We start from the raw sequence: 24,596 nt of genomic DNA, 5'->3' as shown, positions 1-24,596 counted from the left end.
CCCTGCAGCCCTTGCACTCATCCATACAAGCTGAAAGAACCTCAACTTGTTAGACAGTTGCAAGGGCTGAGGATCCTCCACTTATGCCTTCTCGATCCCCTTATCTGCTTCACTTGCAGTCACACCCTCAAATCAAACTAAATCAGAAGACTGTATCCTATGGGGTGTGACTGCCTTCTGGAACAATGATTTCATCTACTTACCTGTAGAAGAGGACAGCCAGTCAGCAAGGTCTGTGGCCTTTGTCACCATCGCTGGGTTCCCTCGAGTGCAAGGGGTGATCGACTGTACTCATGTGGCCTTTAGAGCTCCCTGGGACCAGCCTGCTGTCTTTGTCAATCGCAAAGGCTTCCACTCTTTAAACGTGCAACTAGTTTGCGACTATAGAAGAAGAATTATGCATGTTTCTGTACATTTCCCAGGAAGTTGTCATGACTCCTACATTTTGAGGCACTCCCAGCTGTCAGTAGTTTTCGAGGAACCAGCTGAAGTGGACGGATGGATCCTGGATGACCAGGGTTATCCCCTTTGTACATGATTGATGAAATCAGTACATCATCCCCAAAGCGCTGCTGAAGAGAAAGTACAATGCTGCACACGCATCCATCAGAGCTGTCACTGAACACATCATTAGCATGCTGAAAATGTGATTCTGTTGCCTTGACCGGTCTGGAGGGACTCCTCAGTATGCGCCACAGAGGGTGTCACAAATAGTTGTTGTCTGCTGTGCCATGCACAACCTTGCAATTAGACGCGGTGACATTCTGCAGGCGAAGGAGCAGGAGGAACACCAGTCCTCCTCAGATGAGGAGGACACAATGCCAACAATGCTGTCATTGATATGAGGGCAGAGACATGCAAGGGACTCGGGGAGAACCTAACTTATGCACGTTTCAGCCAACAATAAGTCACATCATCTAGGAACGTTGAGAGGAGAAACCTAACAATTTCCACAGAAATTGCCTTTTGCATGAGGTCATTTTCATCTCTGCAATCTTAACAACGTGTTGCTACACTTTCATGGCATTTGAAATCCTCTGTGGGCTACGATGAATGTGACTACACACCACTGTAAGCAGTGTTAAGGTATGACAGTATTGGGGGAAAAAATCATGAGTAGGAAAATAGCCATCACTGAAGAGTGCAGGCTCAAATTCCAATGTAATATGAACACTGGACATTTACTGAGATGCTTTGCAAACATCATTGTGTTCCTGCCAAAGGCCTTCAAAAAACATCTTTGTATCCATCTGCAACCAAGCAAAACATTACCAAGAGTGGATCAAATTTTATATGAAATGAAAATGTATTAAATCTTTACAATCATCACAAGTTGTACAGCACCCTCGTGATTAAAACTGTTGCAATTTTCTTTTTTTCCCACTGCGTCTAGGTGCTACCCCGACATTAGTAGCTGAGGTGGAGGGATTCTGCTCAGCGCGCAGCTCTGTTGCTGTGGATGACCCTGGCGGGCCTTGATAACTCCATCCTACTGCGGGTCTGCAGCAGTGGTGTTTGAATATTCCCCGTGTGCCCGCCTGCTGGAAGCTAGGGGGTCAGTGTTGGGACGGGAGGACGAGACGCTGCTTACCTTGGGGGGTGTCCTCAGAGGAAGACCCTGGGGCAACTGGCACACGCTGTTCCTCCATGTGTGTGCACAGTGGCACCTGCCTGTCTCCCTGAGCGGCAGGAGCACCTGGAGGGATGTCCAGGTTCCCCGTTCCCCCTCTCGCTTAGACTCTGCTGCACGGAACCAACAGCAGCAGCAGTGGAGAGCTCATTCAGACTCACCACAGATCTTGACAAACTCTCAGCTGAGGAAGCCATATGCTCGAATGCCTGGGACATGGCCGATGTCATGGCTTGCATGAACTCCTCCATAGCGAACTCAAAGCCACGACCTCAGGCATCTCCGACGTATTTTCCACACAGTTTTGCTGCACATCCAGCAGACTTCTCGTCGCAACAAACAGAGCAGAGCAGGTTGCCTCTTCCCCAGTAGTCCTCTGAGTGTCAGGGGACCCGGCTGACACATGCTCCCTCAGCTGCTGGGACGTGTCTTGTCATACACACCAGCTTGTGACCCAGATTATAATCTTGAATGCCCCGCGGTCCATGTGGATGTATGTGTGCTGGCGGAGGTGGAAGAAGAGGCAGGTGACTGTGCACCCTCTGGGGCATAGGCTGCTTCTTCCTCCCCAGAGGAGGATTCTTGGGCCATACGGTGTTCTGCAACTCGAGTGTGGGCACCTACAGTGGAGACACAGAGGCACTTTAAGCATGTGCTTTACATGAGTTCACACCATTTCCTTTAGTTTCCATATTTGGCTGCAAGAGTAGAGATGACTTCATCCTTAAGCCTTATGGCTCCCACCTCGCCATCGCCGCTTGCACTGCCTCCCTCCTCTCTCGCAATCTCAGACACCTCCTCCTCAGCCGTGGTCAGCAGCCTCCTCCCGTCTTAGCAAGCTCACGCTGGTTGTGACCTCGTTTATCCTGCAATAGACGGTGCAGATTTAATGACATGGCAAATGATGCATCACAACCATTGCATACATGCATCAACATCACTCATACTGTATTGGCTTTTGCACGACGCATCCAATCACATAAACAATTCCAGTCTTCATCTTGGCGGAACATCATTAGTGAATAGCACCAAGGCTGCTCATGCATTCCACTGCATTTCTTGCGTACCCTCTGCCTTAAAGACAGCGCCATGGAAGAAAACAATGCAGCTGCTTTGCCAGGACCACTTACCCTCGCCGATTTGATCAAGTCGTGATGCAGTTGCGGCACTGCTCCCATGTTCTACAAGCGATCCCACGGCTTAAGGCCACCTATGCTATCTCCAACCAGGCCGCCTGGTGAGGCGGTTCTTCACACTCCATCTGCAGGGAAGAGGACCTCCGGCCTTTCCCTGACGGCTTGCAGGGAGACCTCACTGAACTGTGGGGTGGGACACTGTCTGCTGGCTTCCATTTGATGCACTTTAGCTGTAGGGAAAATAAATGATATGAAGTTGGTGGTGGCTTTCACAAAATAAGGGAGACAAAAACATTTTGATTTAAGTAAAAGCTTCAATTTAAGTTAGTCTGAAGATACATGAAAGGAAGGCTGCTGATCCTTGCAAGCACAGAATATTTTATATCTGTGGCGATTGTGGTGCTTGTGGCAGTGATGGCGGGCTCCACCAATGAAAGGCCAGCCCCGCATGATCCCATATGTCCCCGTGCCCATCATCGCGTGGTTAATTTTAATACAAAATCGCAAGGCGAACAGGATTTGCAGTGGAAGTTACGACAACTTCCAGTCCCGCCAAAGGGAATGCTGCAGCACTCATAAGATTCCACCCCAGAATCTGAGCACGTAATCCAAACTGATATTTCAGTACAGTACTGGTGCTACATTGTTAGAGGTGCTGGATTTGAGATATGATAAACTGAGGCCCTGTCTCTGCCTGTTCAGGTGGATGTAAAGGATCGCGTTAAGTTTTTTTTTTATATAAGGCTGTCCTGCCAACAGTTTTTCTCAACCAACACAACCATAACACAGTAACAGGTCATTTGTCTCATTTGATGTTTGTGAAACCTTGCAGAGTGTAATATGGCTACAAAACAACAATGATTACATTTCAGTTGTAATTCATTGGCTGTGTTGCGCTTGGTACGTCAGAGAATATGAAAGGCACTATATAAATCGTCTTTCTGCCTTTATTTCCATTATTCCTTCTTTAAAAAATGCATAACTTGCAGGTTCAAAGAGCAATTATGTTTTAAGTGTCAAAAAGGTCCAATTCACTGGCTTTTCTTTTTCAATTTTGTATTGTGTATGTTGATTTTATCGCATGATTTTTTTTTTATGTTCTGTAATGGGTGTGCTTCACTAGAGTTTGGGAAGTGTAAGATGTAGCGATTTGAAGCATTGCCTACTGTACAGCTGTAGAACTTTAATCTGAGCTGAATTTGATCACAAGGTGGTAGGTTAGAGGCAGTGGATACATGGGAGATGATGTGGAATGCTAGATTCAATTGTGCACTTGAGCAATTATTGGAAATTCTCACGTATTATTTCCGAATGTCCATCTATGGTATTTTATCATGTCATTTTTTATGACTACTAGAAACGGTAATTGATGCTGTGAAGGCTATATTATTACATTTACTGATTTGTTTTTCTCTTTTTTTTTATTGAAAAATCTAGTTAAATGATAAAGGCCCATAATTCAGCACCATACCAAGCAAGGTGAAAAATTGTATAAATGCATTTAGAGGTTAGGTGGCACAGCTTTGAGTTTGTAAAGTCTATAAATTGTACAAAACAGGGAAGAGCGATAGAGATCATGTAAAGTATTGAATATGCTTGCACTATAAATCATTTCAACAATTTTCAGTGATCAGCCTGTAGGAAGAACAGGTGAAGTCATCAAAATATTTTTTTGAATATACGAAGCTACATTTTAAAGTTGGGTCAGGCAGTAGAGTCTTGGCAAAATTGTAGTTCTAAATGCAAATTCTCTTGATGTTTGCATAGCTTAGTATGCTGGCACACCACCTCAATGACAGTTTGTAATATCGAGTCCCATTTATGTAGAAGTCTGTATCACTGAGGCACATAACAGCTTCCCAATGCAATACCTTTCCTGTCTCCATCCATTGCAGCTGAGCCCCATATGATCTAAACAGCACATTTGAAAGCTGGAAAGCACAATAGTTTGGTAGTGGTAATGGTCTACTTACTTCTTAAACATGATGAACTCTAGGTATCATTGTTGGCACTGCAACAATTGCGATCTGGTGAAAGAACTTTCTTGTCATCCTGAGGCTAAACAGAATGCTTGGATACCTTGGAGATTAGATTTTGACCTATAAATTACAAAGTCATATTATCCATCAAAGAGAATATAATGGCAGATCTCAGCTGGAGTGTAATCCTACTCCAGAAATGGACCTTTTAGGAAAACAGCTTCTATAATGTTTGTCAAAAAGGAGTAATGCAGGTATGTTATACCATTAACCTTAGTTGAGAAACAGTTGATCGGGGACTGTCCCTCTGCTTCCTTGGGAGGTTCACGTACATTTCCTTACACTTGCTACAAGTGGACACTTTTTTTAATTGTAAAATATTTTTTATATTAAACTCAACCAGACATTCGACTATTATTTTAATTTTAACTATAGTCTTGCTGGGCATGCACTAAGTTTCTGAGTTAAAGGTATGATTGAATCTCGTGACAGACCAGGGAGTGTCTTCCATGCTGAAATAACTCCTGTAAGAAACAGGACCAGAGAGATCATCTTTTATATTTAACATTACTTGTGATAGGGATAGCATGCATAGTGTGGAACAGCAGGATATTGAACGTGGTCCACTTAGTAAGATCTTACTAACCTGTGATTTTGCTGTTTGAGAGTTGAGAGCTTTTCCTCCCTTGTATAAAGAGTGGATCAAGTCATTATAAACGCAAGACTGCTTTGCCAAGAAATGTTATGCTTGAATAAGGATTATGCTTGGATCAGGATTTCCATAAACTGCGGATAAAAATAGCCAATTTGCAAATATTTGAAAACTGTTAGTGCAGCCAATTTAACCATTCATTAAAAAACCACAAAGTAATGTTTTAAGGTTAATGTACAGTGAATTCATTCAGTAATTCAGTCTAAACAACACTTTTTACGCAGGTGATTAGATTCTAAATTGTGCTACTGTCTCTTGGTGAAATTTAGCAGTGCTTTGACTATATGGAGTGTGGTATTAAAAACCTGGTTAATAGCAGCATTTTATGCTTGAATCAAGATTTATTTTTAAATGTTATGGTTGGATCAGATTGTGTGTAATGGGAGTGACTGCAAAGTAGTTTGGTATTTTGGAATTCTGGGCTGGTTCAGGTATGTGTTTACCTAGAGTCAATGTATCCCTCTATTCTGCTTTCAATATTCTGTTTGCCATTTACTTTTTCATGTTTCAACTCTCATTAGTAGATGAGATAAAATGTAAAAATTGAATCAGTTAGTTACTTCATTAATTCATCATTGATGTTTTAATTTTTTAAAATAAGTTACAGGAGGAAAAATCGTGCAGAAATAGTTTTCACTGGTGTTTCTTCACTGTGCTGCACTAATTGTATAGCTGCAAAACCTGGGATAAAATGCAAAAGAATTTCAAAATGTCTCCTTACCGTGTGTCAACGGAATTATTATCTTGTTCTGTATAACCAATAAGAGGGTTGTATTCAGAATTGTACATTTGTGAAATTGTGTTATGATTTGATTTTCTAATTTGCAAAACTCTCTGTATAACTAGCATTTGACCCCAATTCAACTTTCAGAACCTACAGGGAGACTTTTACCTGGGTAGTATATTGTTCTACAGGTCTCTTTCAAACAGAGATGTGGGGTCTGGACAGATATAATCAGTATGTTTTAATACCCTCATTCGTTACTTTGGATATTTGTCAACTCTACAGCTATTAAGGATTCTATTCTGTTTTCCAATGGAATATGTTTATTTGTATCCACATTTTGCCTACAATATCATTTTACAGGTACTGGTCACATTTTTAGACTTGTTTTGAACATTTCACTTACTATCTTTAAGTGTACTACTGGAGAAGGTAGCTCCTTTATGTATTGAAGATTGCTGTCAGCATTGTCAGCTCTCGTCTCTACTGACCTTAAAACTGGTGTGGGATGATGGTCACGCAGAGATTAAAGTTAGTCTCCCTAACTCAGTTATATTTTGTGGGTCTTTTCTGTATGCAAATTGGCTGCAGTATTTCCCTGTATAATTGCTTTCAAAAGCAATGCATCGGTTGTAATTCACTTTTGGACATCTTGAGGATATGATGAGGTACAATATAAATGCAAGCTCTTTCTTGTCTCTAGCTTTTTCTAATCCGCTAGATTATAGATTAACCATTTGCTCAACTGGAATAGTGCAGGGATATTGATGGTTCAGGACCATTTTATCAAGTATCATTTTGGACACCTCCTTTCGGCGCTGATCCTTAATTGCTCATGAAAACAGGCAAAGGGAAAATATCTTTGCAAGGAAACCTAACTGCTGCTGCTTCAGCACCAACACCCTGATAATTTTAAAACTGTGTATATAACTATGCAGGCAGCTGAAAAATATCTCTGCTTTGGCTCTGAATGTGCACACATTCTGAACCTGAAATTTCATATGTTGAGAACAATAAATTAGCTAGCGTTTGTCAATTTTTACCATTGTTATGTAGGATTGTGGTGTTGCGCCACCTAACCTCCTATCTTTTGCATTCCTGGTGTTACAATACCATTCAATTGCCCTGACATTAGTAGATGTCTGATAAAAGATCTGATGCAATAGATTTATTTAATTTAATCCATGAGATTTAAGAGATATGACATGCTCCAAGTAAATATAGAAGATCCTAAATCCCTTGTACATTTTAGAGCACACTGTTACACAGACCTGTCTGTAACATTAGCTGAACATAAATCCTATGTCCACTACTAATGAATACAATAGCATTTGCCATAAAATCAATTTTGAAAGCATCAGTTGCAGTGCGATAACAATTTTTGGATTTGTTTTTCCTAAATCTATCAATGTTAACTAAGTGCCCAGACTTTGGCCAGTTTTCATATCTAACATAGCGAAAAAGCCGGACTTGTACTTAAATAGTGCCTTTCACACCACCGGATGTCTCAAATCACTTTTCAGCAATGAAGTACTTTTGAAGTGTGGACACTATTGTAATGTCACTGTTGCGGCAGCCAATCTGCACACAGCAAGCTCCCACAAACAGCAAATGATAATAACCAGATAATCTGTTTTTGTGATGTTGATTGAGGAATAAATGTTGGCCAGGACACAGGATAACTTCTTTGCTTTTCTTTGAAATAATGACATGCGATCTTTTGTGTCTACCTGAGAGGGCGTTGGTTTAATGTCGCATCCAAAAGACAGCACCTCCAACAGTGCAGCAATCCCTCAGTGCTACACTTAAGTGTCAGCCTTGATTTTTGTGCTCAAGTCCTGAAGTGGGACTTGAAGCCAGAGCCTTCTGACTCAGAAGCATGAGTGCTGCTAACTGAGCTATGTTTGACATACACATAATAAGGCTGCATATATGATTATTACAGAGAAAAAGATCTATGGTCACTATTTCCCTCACAGTGTAAACTAGGCTGCTGGGGAACCAATACTAGTTTGAAACCACCAAAATGTCTTCATTTGATACATTATTACCGCTTTATAGTGGTTTCTATCAGAAAGTAAGGTCAATGCTGAGAATAGTAGTAAAAAAAAAATTTAAGTCACTTTATCTGAATGCACAAAGCATCCGCAATAAGATAGATGAACTTGTGGCACAAATGGAGATAAATGATTTAGATCTAATCGCCATTACACAGACATGGTTACAAGGTGACAGAGGTTGGGAAATAAATATCCTAGGTTACACAATATTTTGAAAAGACAGGCAGGATGGAAAAGGGGAAAGGGTAGCCCTGATAAAGGATGACATAAGGACATTAATGAGAAAGGATCTTGACTTAGAAAATCAGGAAGTAGAATCCGTATGGGTGGAGATTAGGAATTGCAAGGGTCAGAAAATGCTGGTGGGTGTAGTTTATAGCCCTCCTAACAGTAGTTATACTGTTGCACAGAGCATTAAGCAAGAAATTATTGGAACTTGTAACAAAGGCAATGTAATAGTTGTGGGGGGATTTTAAGGTGGTCTGGAAGATGAGTTTGTAGAATGCTTTGGTGACAGTTTCATGGAGCAATATGTTGTAGAACCAACTAGGGATAAATATATTTTAGATCTAGCATTGTGCAATGAGGCAGGGTTAATTAGTAATGTCATAGTAAGAGATCCACTGGCAAATAGTGATCATAACACAATTGAATTCCATATTAAATTTGAAAATGGCACACTCCAATCACAAACAGGAATCTGAAACTTAAAGCCAGTTACATAGATATGAGGAGTGAGGTTAATTGGGTAAATAGACTATAAGGTATGGCACTAAATAAATAATAGGAGACATTTAAAGCAAATTCAAAATGTTCAACAAAAATACATCCTATTGAAAAGGATCTTGACTTAGATCTTTACATATCTAACATAGAGAAAAGGCAGGACTTGTACTTAAATAGTGCCTTTCACACCACCGGATGTCTCAAAGCACCTTACAGCAATGAAGTACTTTTGAAGTGTAGTCACTATTGTAATGTAATGTCAGCATTAAAACTCAGCAAGAAAGATCCATCCATGGCTTACGATGGAGGTTAAGGATAATAGATTAAAAGAAGAGGCTTATAATCTTGCATAGTATAGTAGTAAGTCTGAGAATTGGGAGTGTTTCAGAAACCAGCAAAGGTCCACCAAAAAGTTGATAAGTGAAAAAATAGAATGAGAGTAAACTATCCAGGAATATAAAAACAGTTTGTAAGAGCTTTTACAAGTATATAAAAAGGAAGAGAGTATCTAAAGTAAATGTTGGTCCTTTTTTTTAAAAAAAAGAGAGCTGCAGAGATAGCAGATGTGGTGACTATGATTTTCCAAAATTCCCTGGATTCTGGAATGGTCCAAGTGGATTGGAAGTTAGCAAATGTAACGCCACTATTCACGAAAGGAGGTAGAGAGAAAATGGGGAACTACAGGCCAGTTCGCATGACATCAGTTGTTGGGAAAGTGCTGGAATCTATTATTAAGGAAGTATTAACAATGCAGCATGGTTTTACAAAAGGGAAATCCTGGTTTGACAAATGTATTAGAGTTTTTTGAGGATTTAACAAGTAGGGTAGATAAAGGGAAATCAGTAGATGTTGTATACTTGGATTTCCAAAAGGTATTCGAAAAGATGCCACGCAAAAGGTTCATACAGCAGATAAGGGCTCATGGAGTTGGGGGTGATATAGTCGGTGGATAGAGGATTGATTGACGGACAGGAAGCAGAGAGTAGGGATAAACGGGGCATTTTCAAGTTGACAGGCTGTGACTAGTGGAATACTGAGGTCTCAGGTATTTACAATCTATATTAACTTAAATGAAGAGACAGAATAATGCATCTAAGTTTGATGATGCAAAGCTAGGTGGGCACACAAGCTGTGAGGACACAAAGAGGGTGCAAAGATATATAGACAGGTTAAGTAAACAGACAAGAAGGTGGAAGATAGAGTATAATTTGTGTGAGGTTATTCACTTAGGTTGTAAGAATAGAAAAGCAGAATTTTTTTTAAAAGCCGTGAAACTTGTAAATGTTGATGATCAGAGATGCTTGGGTGTACTTATACAAGGAACACAAAAAGTTAGCATGTAGATACAGCAAGCTATTAGGAAAGCACATAGCATGTTGGCTGCCCATGCAAGGGGATTGGTGTACAAGAATAAAGTAGTTTTGCTACAATTGTATGAGACACCAACCTGGAAGACTGTGCAATTTTGGTCTCCATATTTAAGGAAGGAGATTGGAGGCAGTACAGTAAAGTTTCACTAGATTGGTCCCTAAGATGAGAGGGTTGTTCTATGATAGGCTGAGTACATTGGGTCTATATTCTGTGGAGTTTAGAAGAATGAGAAGTGATCTCATTGAAATATTCAAGGTTATGAAGGGGTTTGACAGGATAGCGACGGAGACGTTGTTTCCCCTGGCAGGGGAATCCAGAACAAGGGGGCACTCAGGATAAAGGACCGATCATTTAGGACTAAGATGAGAAATTTCTTCTCTCAAAAGTTTGTGAATCTTTAGAATTCTCTGCCCCAGAGGGTTGTGGATGCTCCATCACTGAATATATTTAAGGCCGAGATAGATTTTTGGTCTGTCGGAATAGAGGGATATGGGGAGCAGGTGGGAAGGTGGAGTTGAAGCCCAAGATCAGCCATGATATTGAATGGCAGAGCAGGCTTGACAGGCGGTATGGATTACTCGTGCTGCTATTCCTTATATTATGTTTTTAATATGCAGCCTGGGCTGACAAATTAATCTTACAGTTGGGTTTGTACTTAGATTTTTCTTTGTTGGATTCCATCTCTGTGGAGCACCATGGGGCAGTTTTCTATGATAAAGGAGCAATAGCAACACAGTAGCAATTTGTTTAAATAACAGGTGGTATTGTTCAGCAACTTAATACCCTACTTATAGCTAGTCCTGGTGCCTGATTCTGCATTTCGCATGCAAGTCCCTATTGAGCAGAGGTTCTGTTTTTTTAGTTCTGCTGGTACTCGGTATCACAACTTTCTGGCTGTACATGTATTTAGTTGGAAATCTGCTTTCTCTTGATATGTAAATAGCATGAATGCAGTAGGCAAACTAAAGTGAAGTTTAGATTAATGATTAGATCTTTAATTTAGGCAGATACAGGTCCTTGAGTAGATCATCATCAGTAGTGAGGAGGTGCCAGCTGTTTCCCCACAGGCAGGGAAGGGAAGTTATCTCGGCTACTTGGATTCATTAACATTGGCAGAGGCTTGGAACAGATGGTCACCCTAGAGCAAGGTAGCTAGGAGAAATGACAAAGCTTAATGAAGAGAAAACTATGTAAAGGAAATCTCGAGTTTCCTTAAATTTAGCTGTTGACACCTTAAATCAACAATATATCCCCACAATTGGGCTTGAAAAGGCATGTTTTATGGAATTTAAAATATTCTAAAATGCAGAGATCGTTTTTAGAAACGACAGGAATATATAATAAAAATGACAGATTTTTTATATTCATTTATGGGATGCACACATCATTGGCAGGGCTAGCATTTATTGCCTATCCCTAATCGCCCTTGAAGGTGGTGATGAGAGCCTGCTCCTTGAAGCACTACATTCCGTATGATGAAGCTATTCCCACAGCACTATTAGGTAGGTAGGGAGTTTCAAGATTTTGACCTAGCAATGATGGAGTGACAATATATTTCCAAGTCAGGATGGTGTAACTTGGAGGTAGTGATGTTCCCATGCACCTGCTATGCTTGTCCTAGATGGTAAGTGTCACTGGTTTGGGAGTGTGTTGTTGAAGCAGCCTTAATGAGCTGCTGCAATGCATCTTGTACATGGTACACACTGTGGCCATGTTGTGTCAGTAGTGGAGGGAGTGAATATTTAATGTGGTGGATGAAGTACTGATCAAGTGGGATGCTTTGTCCTGGGTGGTGTCCTGAGCTTTTTTGGAGGCAAGTGTAGAGTATTCCATCACACTCCTGACTTGTACCTTGTAGGTGGTGGAAAAACTTTGGGAAGTCAGGAGGTGAATTACCTGCTGCAAAATGTCCAGCCTCTGACGTGCAATTATAGCCACAGTAACTATGTGACTGGCCCAATTAACTTTCTGATCTTTGGCGATCCCAGGATGTTGATGGGAAATTCGGTGATGGTAATGATGTTGAACGTCAAGAAAAGGTGGTTAGACATTCTTTTGTTGGAGATGGTCATTGCCTGCCACTTAGACAAAGCCTAAATGTTGTCCAGGTCTTGCTGCATACATGCAGAAGATGCTTCGTTATCTGAGGAGGTGCAAATGTATAGTTGTAAATGTAAAATTGTGAACTGTATATTGTGCAATCATCAGTGAATATCCCGACTTCTATAATTGATGAAGCAGCTGAAGATGTTTGAGGCTAGGATACTGTCCTGAGGAACCCCAGCAATATCCTGCAGATAAGTTTTGCATATATTTACTTCCTATTCTTCAAAGAAATAAAAAGGTGAAATTTCACCATTAGAAAAGTATATATAGATTTCATAGAAAACTTGCAAATTTAGATTAATTTAATTGCTCAGCCTCTGCAGACAAGATAACTAATTTCAAAATTAATCATGTTTAGAGTAAGAGCAAAAGACTGTGGTTGCTGGAATAAAAATCTGAAATAAAAACAAAGTTCTGGGAATACACAGTAGGTCTAGCAGCATCTATGGAGAGAGAAACAGAGTTCATGTTTCAGGCTGATGTCCTTTCATCAGAATTGACAAAGGTTAGAAATGTAAGAGGCTTTGAACAAGTCCAGGGGTGGGGGGCGGAGAGATTAAATGACAAAGATGTCATGGAACAAAAGGCAAACGGAGTAGTAATAGCCATGGTAAAAGACACAGCATTTGTCCAGAGAGAGTGCTATTGAACAGCTCTGTCCAAAAGCAAAAACATGAAAAATTAGTTTAAGACTGGCAAAAGGTTTTTTAAAAAAACAGTCAAAGTGGTAGTCATGATCTGAAGTTGTTGAACTCAATGTTGAGTCCAGAGGGCTGTAGCATTCCTAATCGGAAGATGGGGTGCTGTTCCTCGAGCTTGTGTTGAGCTTCACTGGAACACTGCAGCACGCCGAGGATACAAATGTTTAGAGCTTGCTTAGAGCACCGCTTTAGCTTAAGTTAAATGGCAGAATCAGGACAATTTGAAGGATAGTGGCTATGTGGATATGAAATTGGCTGGGGGACAGAAAGCGAGTAGTACTTGAGGGAATTGTGTAGTGGTGTTCCCCAGTAGTCGATGTGGGGAACACTGCTGTTTTTAATATATTAATTACCTGGATATGTAGGGCATAATTTCAAAGTTTGTAAATGAAGTTAAACTTGGAAATGTAGTAAACAATGATGGTGGATAATAGACTTCAGGAGGACATGGACAGATTGGTGAAACGGGAAGGCACATGGCAGATGAAATTTAATGCAGAGAAGTGTGAATTGATTAATTTTGGTAGGAAGAATGAGAGAAGCGATATAAACTAAATAGCTCCATTTTAAAGGGGTGCAGGAACAGAGAGACCTGGGGGTTTACATATGCTAGTCTTTGAAAGTGGCAATTCTAGTTGAGAAGGCTGTTAAAAAGACATAGGGGATCCTTGGCTTTATAAGTAGGCACAAAGAAATCAAAAGCAAGCAAGATGTGCTAAACCTTTATAAATCACTGGTTAGGCCTCAGCTGGAGTATTGTGTCCAATTCTGCACACCACACTTTAGGAAGGATGTCAAGGTCATAGAGAGGGTGTAGAAGAGATTTACGAGAATGGTAGCAAGGATGAGAGACTTCAGTTACATAGCGAGATGGAGATACTGTGTTTGTTCTCAGTGCAGAGAAGGTTAAAGGAGTATTTGATGGAGGTGTTAAATCATGAAGGTTTTTTGTCGAGTAAATAAGGATGTTTCCGATGGAAGAAATAATCAGAGGGCACGGTTATAAGATAATTAGAAAAGGGACTAAGGGTAGCGTGAGAGAAAATAATTTACATAGCAAGTGATGATGTGAAATGCACAGCTTGAAAGGGTGTTGGAAACAGCATTAATAATTTTCAAAAGGAAATTGAATGAATACTTAGAGGGAAATTGGAGTGCTGCGGAAAAAGAACAGGGACTAATTGTTTCAAGGGGCCGGCACAGGCAAGATTGTCTGAATGGCCTGCTTCGGTGCAGTATCATTCCATGATGAACAGCAATGTCCTGAACCTTTGGCTGAAGAACTGGCCTTCTGGGGATGGCTTTCAATCTGAGTTAAAGATGTGAAAGTTCTAGTCTATGATTGTATGATGATCTGCATATAGAAAAACAGGTAAATTTAGTGTTTACACCAAAAGGTGAAAAGTTAGAGTTGATACTTCCATCATCCTAGAAAGCTTCATTTGTGCTGGACCCACTGGTAAGAAAGCCCTCTGACAAAACCTCTTTCCATGTTTGCAATTTTTAATGCTTTTATTCTTAGCCCTTTGAAATGTGTACTGCCTGCAAAATATATTGGGAAGAGTCCTGAATGATGAAGAATAATGCATGATTTTTCTAGAAAATAAGGTGTCGAATTTATACATTAGGAAGAAAGTAAAATTGAAGCTTTTAGAAGGGAGACATAAACTGGGAAAAGCAGCATTGGTGTATACATTTTTTAAATTGTATTTTAAGCATTTCATGTAGCAATTTAAGCTTCACTGTTAGAGTAACAAAGTTACTTCTGACATTGAGTAACTTGGCTGTACCATTGTTTATATTTAACAAAGCAGTGCTTTATCTAAAAATTTGCAAGTTATTCAAATCCAGGAAAACAAGAATTTCCTTAGACCTGTTAACAGTAAGAAAATAAAAAACATTAAATTTCATCGAGAAAAGGAGATACAGGGAAGATGGCAAAAATTAAATTTGTGAAACCAGATTTTTTTATGGTCAAGTATTAGATTTTGGGGGGAAAAATTAGAGTAGTCGTATCAGCATTGAAATTTCCAGCATCAATGCAGGAATGAAAGAGTAAACTTTGTGACCTTGTATTCCTGATGCAAAGCTTTGTGCACCAGAATTGCACATCAGGGATTCAGGCACAGAGCGCACTCCAGAAATTTTCATCCATTAAAATTAATGGCAGTGTTGCGGGTATGGTGACCTCTGTGCCCAATTTCTGATATGAGCTCTGCATTGGGAATTCATATTTGTAAAATTATCCTGAAATATTTGAAGAAAAAATCTTGCTACCCAGGCATTCAAGAATACCTTGGAGGTGCTTGCAATGTAAGAGATGAAATATTTCCACCATTCCTTTAAAATTTTATTTTTACTGCTTTTTTCAGAACTGAGAGTTAGGAAATTGAATGTGCTGCAGACTTGGAATGGTCATTCAGCCCCTCAACCCTCTTCCGCCATTCAGCTAGCTCATGGCTGATTTGTGCCTTAATTCTATTTAGTCATCTTTGTTCCATACCCCTTGATACCTTTATTTAACTAAAAAAGCTGTCAATCTCAATCTTAAGAATTTCAGCTCACCCCTTTGGGGGAAGAGTTCAAAGTTTCCACTACCCTTTATGTAAAAAAAATGTGCTTTCTGATTTCACTCTTAAATGACCTAACTCAAATTTTAAGACAAAGTTACAACTGTTGCTTCATATTCCTCACTTTTGTATTCCTACCTCCTTGAGATTCTATTCACCCTTTTGTACCTTTGCACTAGCTTTCTGTGATTTGTGTACCTGGACACCTAAATTGCTTTGTTTCTTCACAGTTCCTAGTTTCTCACCATTAAGAAAATATTCCAGTGTGTCTTTCTCTGATCCAAAGTGGATGACCTATTCTTCCCCTCACTGAACTCCACATTCGATAATTTTGCCCATTGATTTAACCTTTGTAACATCCTGCTTCCATCTACATAACTTGTTGTGCCTTTATAATTTAGTGTCTGGGCAAACTGGACGTACAACTCTTTCTTCCTACATCCAAGTAATTTACGTTTAGTGAATTGCTGAGACCCCAGTCCCTGGACTTGTTGGTCCTACCCTTTACCTTTACGGAGCATGTTGGCCCTGAACACTCACTATTTCTTTTTTGAATGACTCCCGCTGGTCTGATGTAGACTTTCTTACAGGTAGCTGCTCCCTGTCCACTTTGGTCAGATCTTGTTTTATAATATTGAAATCGGCCTTGCCCCAATTCAGTATCATTATTTCCGGTTCATCTTTGTCCTTTTCCATAACTACCTTAAATCTTACAGAGTTATGGTCACTATCCCCGAAATGCTCCCCCACTGACGCTTCTACCACTTGTCCGGCTTCATTCCCTAAGATTAGGTCCAATATCACCCATGTTCTTGTAGGACTTCCTACGTGCTGGCTCAAAAAGCGCTCCTGGATGCACTTTAAGAATTCCACCCCCTTTAAGCCTTTTGCACTAAGACGTACCCAGTTAATTTTGGGGAAGTTGAAATCCCCTACACCTCTCTGAGATTTGCCTACTTATCTGCTCCTCTATTTCTCCCTGACGATTTGGAGGCCTGTAGTACACTGCCAGCAAAGTGATTGCCCCCTTTTTGTTTTTAAGTTCTATCCATATGGCCTTATTTGAAGAACCTTCAAAGATATCATCCCTCCTCACTTCAGTAATTGACTCCTTGATCAATAATGCAATGCCACCTCCTCTTTTACACCTCTTCTATACCTTGGAATATTGAGTTGCCAGTCCTGCCCTTCCGTCAACCATGTCTCTGTGATGGCAATAATATCATATTCCCATGTGTTAATGAACACCCTCAATTCATCTGCCTTACTAGTACTAGTGGATAGAACTTAAAAACAAAAAAGGGGCAATCACTTTGCTGGGAGCGTACTGCAGCCCTTTATAGCCACTCCAGGCACTGCTTCACAAACCACTGACCACCTCTAGGCACTTACCCATCATTGTCTCTCGAAACAAGGAGGCCAAAGAAGGAGAAGAAGACTAGTAAGACTCCTTGCATTAAAATAGATGCAATCTAGCTTTGCATTATTTGCTTGTGCCTTAACAGGTCTATATTTGCTCTGCCTTCCAGACTTCTGTATTTGGTTGTGCATCACCCCCTACTGTACCTCCACTCTGTATCCCTTCCCCCTGCCAAATTAATGGAAAATTCTAACTAATGCATCTACAATTCCCACACCAATTTATTTTAACTCCCTGTGGGTGGAAACCATTAGCCCCTGGAGATTTGTGTATCTTAAATCACATTATCTCTGTTGCCTTTTTTTAAAACTTGTATTATATCCACTAAGTTTAAGATTTACCACAATGCTCCCAGGGATGGGGTAATTTAGTTACAAGGATAAGTTGGAAAAGCTGGAGTTGTTCTCTTTGGAGCAAAGGAGATTGAGGGGTGATTTGGTAGAGGAGTACAAGATTGTGGCAGGCTTAGATAATTTAACAAGGAAAAAAAAACTGTTCCGATTAATTGATAGTGCAAGGACTAAGGGACACAGATTGAAGGTTTTGAGCAAGAGATGTAGGGGGTATGTGGGGAAGAACTTTTTTATGCAGCAGGTGATAATGACCTGCAACTTGCTGCCCACGAGGGTGGTGGACATGGAAGCAATCAATGATTTCAAAAGGAAATTGGATGGGCACTTGGAGGAAATAAACTTGCAGGGCTGCAGGGATCACACAGGAGAGTGGGACTGACTGGATTGCTCCGCAGAGAACTGCGTGGACTCGTAAATGTGCCGTAAATGACTCTTAAGTTGCTCCACACTGAAAACAAGTACGAAGTATTTATTTAACAAATCTACCATTGCCTTATTCTCCATTATAGCCTCACCTGTCTTAATGGGCCCACATTCCCTTTTATTATTCTTTTTCTCTTAATATACTTAAAAAAAAACTTTTGCTGTTAGTTTTGATGTCCCTTGCATTTTTTTTCCCTTTTGCACTGATTATTACTTTTTGTCTTTGTTGCATTATATAGCTCTTCCAGTCTGCTGGATTTCCACTTTTCCTTACATTTGTGTAAGCCTTTTCTTTTAGCTGTCTCTTACTCATTTGTTGTTCAAGGTTGCTTAACCGTACAAGTGGAGCCTTTGCCTTTTTCGGGTACGTATTGGTTTTGTATTGTACCAAATATTTCTTTGAGCATATCCCACTGTTTGTAGGTTTAGCCATTAACAGTTCCACCCAGTTTACTGTAGTCAATTCATTTCTCATCCCTTTGAAGTTTGCCTTACTTAACGTTAAAACCTTGAATTGTGACTCTTCCTTCTCTCTCTTAAACCTAATATTAAATTCAGTTATATTCTGGTCACTGTTTGTAAGATGTTCCCTTACTGTCAGATTGTTAACTAATTCTGGTTTGTTATTCATCTAAATTTAGTATGGCCTGTTGCCCTGCCTTTTCTAAAACATACTGTTCTAGAAAACAGATCCAATGTATTCTAGAATTTAATTGACTTCACTACTTGAGGTTTTCTGCCTCTCCCAATGATGTAAAAATGAAAGTCTCCCATTATGGCCACATAGTTTTTGTTTCATGCTTCCCTAATTTTTATATTTATACACTGCCCCGCACTATATCACTACTATCAAGAGATTTGCATACAGCTTCCAGAGTCTTGCACTCTTTTCTGTTCCTGAACTCAATGTTTCCACTGTCACAAATCCTATATTACTGCTGTCGTCGTGACCTTTATCAATATCGTCCTTTCCAAACTTTCCTGTCCTTTCTAAAGTTTCTGTAGCCTGGAATATTGGACAGATTTTAAGAACCAACAAAGAATGACAAAAAAAAGGAGAAAGTAGAGTATAAGCGAAAACTAGCTAATATAAAATAGATAGTAAGAGTTTCTACAAGTATTTAAATAGGAAAAAGAGTAACTAAAGCTAGTGTTGGGCCTCTAGAGAGTGAGCCTAGGTAATTAATAATGGAAAACAAGGAAATGGCGGAGGCGTTCAAGAGGTATTTTGTGTCTGCTTTTACTGTCACTTTCACTTTGGAAGGTGCTGTCGAAGGAGCCTTGGTGAATTGCTGGAGTGCATCTTGTAGATGATACGCATTGCTGCCACTGTGTGTCGGTGGTGAAAGGAGTGAGTAAAGAAGAGTTAGAAAACCTTTCAGATATTTGAAAATCAAGAGGTGAAAGGGAGCGAGGAACTTAAAACAATCATCATCGCCAGGAAAAAGGTGCTGGAAAAACTATTAGACCTAAAGGCAGACAAGTCTCCAGGGCCAGATAGCCTGTAGGGTTAAAAGTGGTTGCAAAGATAGTAGAGGCTTTGGTTATAATCTTCCAAAATTCCTTAGATTCTGGAAGGGTCCCAGCGGATTAGAAAATAGCAATTGTAACACCTTTATTCAAGAAAGGAGGGAGACAGAAAACAGGAAACTGTAGGCCAGTTGGCCTGACATCTGTAATGGTGAAATTACAAAAAATCCGTTATTAAGGAGGTTATAGCAGGATACTTAGAAAGTCATAATGGGATCAGACAGAGTCAACATGGTTTTGTAAAAGGGAAATCGTGTTTAACTAATTTATTAGAGTTCTTCAATGAAGTAACAAGCAAGGTGGATAAAGGGGAACCTGTGGATGTGGTGTACTTGTATTTCCGAAAGGCATTTGATAAGGTGCCACATCAAAGGTTACTACACAAGATAAGAGCACATGGTGTAGGGGTAACATATCGGCATGGATAAAGGACTTGTTAGCTAACAGGATACAGAGAGTAGGGATAAATGGGTCCTTTTCGAGTTGGCAAGCTGTAACTATTGGAGTGTCACAGGGATGAGTGCTGAGCCTCAACTATTTACAGTTCATATCAATGAATTTTTTGTTCATTCATGGGATACGGACATCACTGGCTAAGCCAACATTTATTGTCCATCCCTAATTGCCTTTGAGAAGCTGTTGATGAACTGCCTTCTTGAACCGCTGCAATCCTTGAGGTGTAGAAACACCAACAGTACTGTTAGGAAGGGAGTTCCAGGATTTTGACCCAGCGACAGTGAAGGAACGGCGATATAGTTCCAAGTCAGGATGGTGTGTGGCTTAGAGTGGAACTTGCAGGTGGTGATGTTCCCATGTATCAGCTGCCCTTGCTCTTCCAAGTGATAGAGCTCACAGGTTTGGAAGGTGCTGTTGAAGGAGCCTTGATGAATTGCTGCAGTGCATCTTGTAGATGGTACGCATTGCTGCCACTATGCATCAGTGGTGAAGGAAGTGAATGTTGAAGGTGGTGGATGGGGTGCCAGTCAGGTGAGCTGCTTTGTCCTGGATGGTGTCGAGCTTCTTGAGTGTTCTTGGAGTTGCATCCATCCAGGCAAGTGGAAAATATTCTATCACACTCCTGACTTGTGCCTTTTATATGGTGGACAGGCATTGGGGAGACAGGAGGTGAGTTACTTGCTGCAGAATTCCCAGCCTCTGACCTGTTCTTGTAGTCACAGTATTTATGTGGTTGGTCTAGTTTAGTTTCTGGCCAATGGTAACCCCCAAGATGTTGATAGTGGGGGATTCAGTGATGGCAGTGCATTGAACATCAAGGGGAGATGGTTAGATTCTCTCATTTGAGATAGTCATTGCCTTGCACTTGTTTGGCGCGAATGTAACTTGCCACTCATCAGCTCAAACCTGGATGTTGTCTAGGTCTTGCTGCATCTGGACATGGACTGCTTCAGTATCAGACAAATGGTGCTGAACATTGTGCAATCATCAGCGAACATCCCTACTTCTGACCTTATGATGTTGGGAAGGTCATTGATGCAGCAGCTGAAGATGATTGGGCTTAGGACTTGGACGAAGGGACCGAATGTATGGTAGCTAAATTTGCTGATGACACCAAGATGGAAAGGAAAGTAAGTTGTCAAGAGAAGGAAAAGAGTCTACAAATGGATATAGATAGGCTAAGCGAGTGGGCAAACATTTGGCAGATGGAGTATAATGTGAGAAAATGTGAACTTGTCCACTTTGGAAGGAAGAATAGAAAAGCTCTACACTATTTAAATGGAGAGGGATTACAGAACTCGGGCGTACAGAGGGTTCTGGGTATCCTGGTAGATGAATCACAAAAGGTTAGTATGCAGGTACAGCAAGTGATTAGGAAGGCAAATGAAATGTTGGCATTTATTGCAAGGGGAATAGAGTATAAAAGTAGGGAAATTTTACTGCAGCTGTACAGGACCTTGGTGAGACCACATCTGGAGTACAGTGTACAATTTTGGTCTCTTTATTTGAAAAAGGATATAATTTGGTTAGAAGCTGTTCAGAGAAGGTTCACTCGACTCATTCCGGGGATGAAGGGCTTATCTTATGAAGAAAGGTTAAATAGGTTGGCCCATTACCCATTGGACTTCAGAAGAATGGGAGGTGAGCTTCTTGAAACATTTCAGATCCTGAGGGGACTTGATGGAGTGGATACCAGAAGAACTTTTCCTCTTGTGGGGAAGACTACAACAAGGGGACACAGTTTAAGAATAAGACATCTCCCTTTTAAGACGGAGCTGAGGAAGCTTTTTTTTCTCAAAGGATCATTAGTCTGGGGAAATCTATTCCTCAGAAAGCAGTGGAGGCTGCATCATTGAATTTGTTCAAAGCTGTGTTCGATTTTTGATGAACAAGGTGGACCGACAGTTAAGTGGAGTTGAAGCTAATACCAGAGCAGCCATGATCTTATCGAATGGTGGAGCAGGCTCGATGGGCCGAATAGCCTACTCCTGCTCCTATGCCCTATGTTCCTAATATTTAATTCCATATCATGCCCAGCTTGTAGTCAGCTTTCTGTAATAGTTATTGCATCATAATCCTTAACCTAAATTTGTACTTCTAACTCACTTGTTTTATTTATAATATTTTGTATATTTATGTGCAGAACTCTTACCTGAATAACTGCTGGTCTTTTTCTACTTCTTTCTGACTCGCTGTGGATTTTCCCCAAAATTTGTTTTACTTATTGTATTGCTTAACAGTATGCCATAATGATTGGTATCAACAGTAATTTTGTTAAAACCACACTATGCTTTTGAAAATCAACACTGTTAGTGTACTTATAACTGCAAATCTTTCTCTGCAGCTTGCTTCTTCAAGTTTGCTAAAAATTGGACAAGAGACTGACAAAACCACTACCAGAAACAGAGAATCTGTTTATCTACTGCTTGACATGGTGAGTATTGAAGTTACAGTATTGGCAGGAATTAAAGATGATATGCAATCAAGTCGAAATCATTGAAATTACAACACGAGGAGAAAATATTTGCCCCACTAGATCTGAGACAAATATTCAGCTGGAACTATTTTACTGGAGTAAGCTTTTTTTTTGAACATTTTTACTACCTGAATTTACTAATAGAGGTCTTTTGTAGCTTCATCACAATCCAATGACCTAGTATTCTCGGTCAGTTGGCATCATTTAAACAACTCTGCAGTGGCCTGTCTCTCATTGCCAAATAGCTGCAGAATGCATCATGATTGATAGTAATCGTATTCCTGGTCAAATAGTACAATAACTCAATTTTGATTTGTTAACCAGGAAAAAAATAAGCTTGTAGGTTATACAGAGAGTAGCCAACAATTAGAATAGTGTCACAAATATATTTAGATTCAAGCAAGTTCAGATAACCAGGATAGTTGCTTGCACTAGGCAGTCATGTTTTATGTTCTGAGCTCATCTGCAAACATCCAACTTGTCTGTCTTTGAAAAATTACCCACGCTATTTGTTTTAACTTTACACTTACACTTTGTCTTTAAAAGATTGTGCAGTGTAATATTTATGGTGCTTTTGCTGAGCTGTCAATGTAAGTTTTGTTGAGGCTTTTTGTGGTTTGTTTGCACCACTGTATAAGCATAGCAACACTCTGGCCTACTTTGGTCACTGAAAAGACTGAGTGAAATGCCCTAGTAGATATAATCATCGCTGACATGCGGTTGGAATTTTCCTCAGATTGTACAAGAGTCTCCTTTCCTGACGATGGACCTGCTGGAATCTTGCTTTCCTTACGTCCTCCTGCGAAATGCCTACCATGCTGTCTACAAGCAAAGTGTCACATCTTCTGCATAAATTGGAATTTAATGGAGGCAAGATCCAATTTAACTAAATGTTCTGCAGTGCTGGTTTACAAGCTAACAACTGTAGAATTGTATCACTTTATAGTCTAAAGAAGTTATGAAACTGAATCATTTTTCATAAACATACATTGTAGACCAGTGGTTTCTATTATGTTATTGATATGCTTGACTGATTTACTGAATAGTGGCAAAGCTGAATGGTTTTACTTAAAATAGCAGCTACATTTGTTAAAATTACACTACAGTGTTGATTGGGTTTTAAAAATGAATTGTGCACAAGAAACAGCTGTTTTGAAAACACTTTCCTTAAAGCTGTATTAAAATGCAGAAGAACATTCATCTAGTTATTCTTTGAAGATGTTCTAGCTTCCTTCTGTGTGTAAATTATTTCAGATAAGGCAAGAAAAGATTTGTACCTGTCATTCTTCATTGACAGTAAATGGGATGGATGGGTTATTAGTTGTATTCATGTGGATTTATTACAATAATTCTGTTCCCTTTAATTTTAATTAATTGCTATATTAGCTACTCTGATGAAATACATAATGTATTATCTACAAATTCTATAGGAATGCTGAAACCTCCAGAAACAATTCTGGCAATCCACTGCACATTACTCTATGAACAACAGAAGTGATGTTTGTATAAAGCATAGTATAATTTTTTTTATAAAACTAACTTCAGTGGAGAGCTTCTTGAATTTCACACTACCATTGTACCCCATTGTATGACTGTATGAATATTTATCACATATTGATAAAATGGCAGCCCTTAACCTCTTTTATATGTTTTACATTTTTCAAGTTTTAGTGTACCTTCCATAACAAACAATAAAACACCAGGTTACTTCACATTCACAACAGAGAATGTTCATTTGTTTAAACATAATTCCTTTTTGATTTGTGACTGAGAATGACGCATACAAGTACATTTGAGTTTTCTTTCCTTCTCAGCTGAGCTGAAAGATAGATGCACACATTTAGAGTTCCTTGCAATACCAGTTGGATTATAGAATATCAGTGCAAAATTGGTGAAACTGAGATTAGTCACACTGAATTCAAGATGCCGGGACCATCCTTTCTTTTAGGTTTTAAATGTATGCACCATGACGCTGAAATAAACTTCATTCCTGTAATCAGTATCACTCAAAAATAGATTATCTGTTTATTACCACATTGCTGTGTGTGGGTGCTTGTGTGCCCAATTTGGCTGCTGTGTTTCCTACATTATGACAGTGACTATACTTCAAAAGTTTTTCATTGGCTGTAATGCGCTTTAAGGACATCTTGAGCTCGTGAAAGGTGCTATAGAAATGCAACTCTGTCTTTTCTTTCTGTCCTGCCCAGAAAGATATAACAGAGG

At 39.8% G+C, this 24,596-nt stretch overlaps 1 protein-coding gene across 2 annotated transcripts in view; it reads left to right on the top strand.

Moving 5' to 3' along the window:
- nckap1 (NCK-associated protein 1) overlaps positions 1 to 24,085 on the top strand; it is a 272,818-nt gene extending 248,733 nt beyond the window's left edge. For both annotated transcript variants that reach the window (XM_068035570.1, XM_068035569.1), the window contains exons 30-31: positions 22,242 to 22,331; positions 23,110 to 24,085. In XM_068035570.1, coding sequence (XP_067891671.1) covers positions 22,242 to 22,331; positions 23,110 to 23,226 — 207 coding nt within the window. In that variant the 3' untranslated portion in view covers positions 23,227 to 24,085. The remainder of the gene's footprint in view (positions 1 to 22,241; positions 22,332 to 23,109) is intronic.
- Positions 24,086 to 24,596: the final 511 nt, after the last annotated feature.

This window comes from Heterodontus francisci, chromosome 7, assembly GCF_036365525.1.
Source record: "Heterodontus francisci isolate sHetFra1 chromosome 7, sHetFra1.hap1, whole genome shotgun sequence".
NCBI lineage: Eukaryota > Metazoa > Chordata > Chondrichthyes > Heterodontiformes > Heterodontidae > Heterodontus > Heterodontus francisci.
This window is presented reverse-complemented; position numbering and strand designations above follow the sequence as displayed.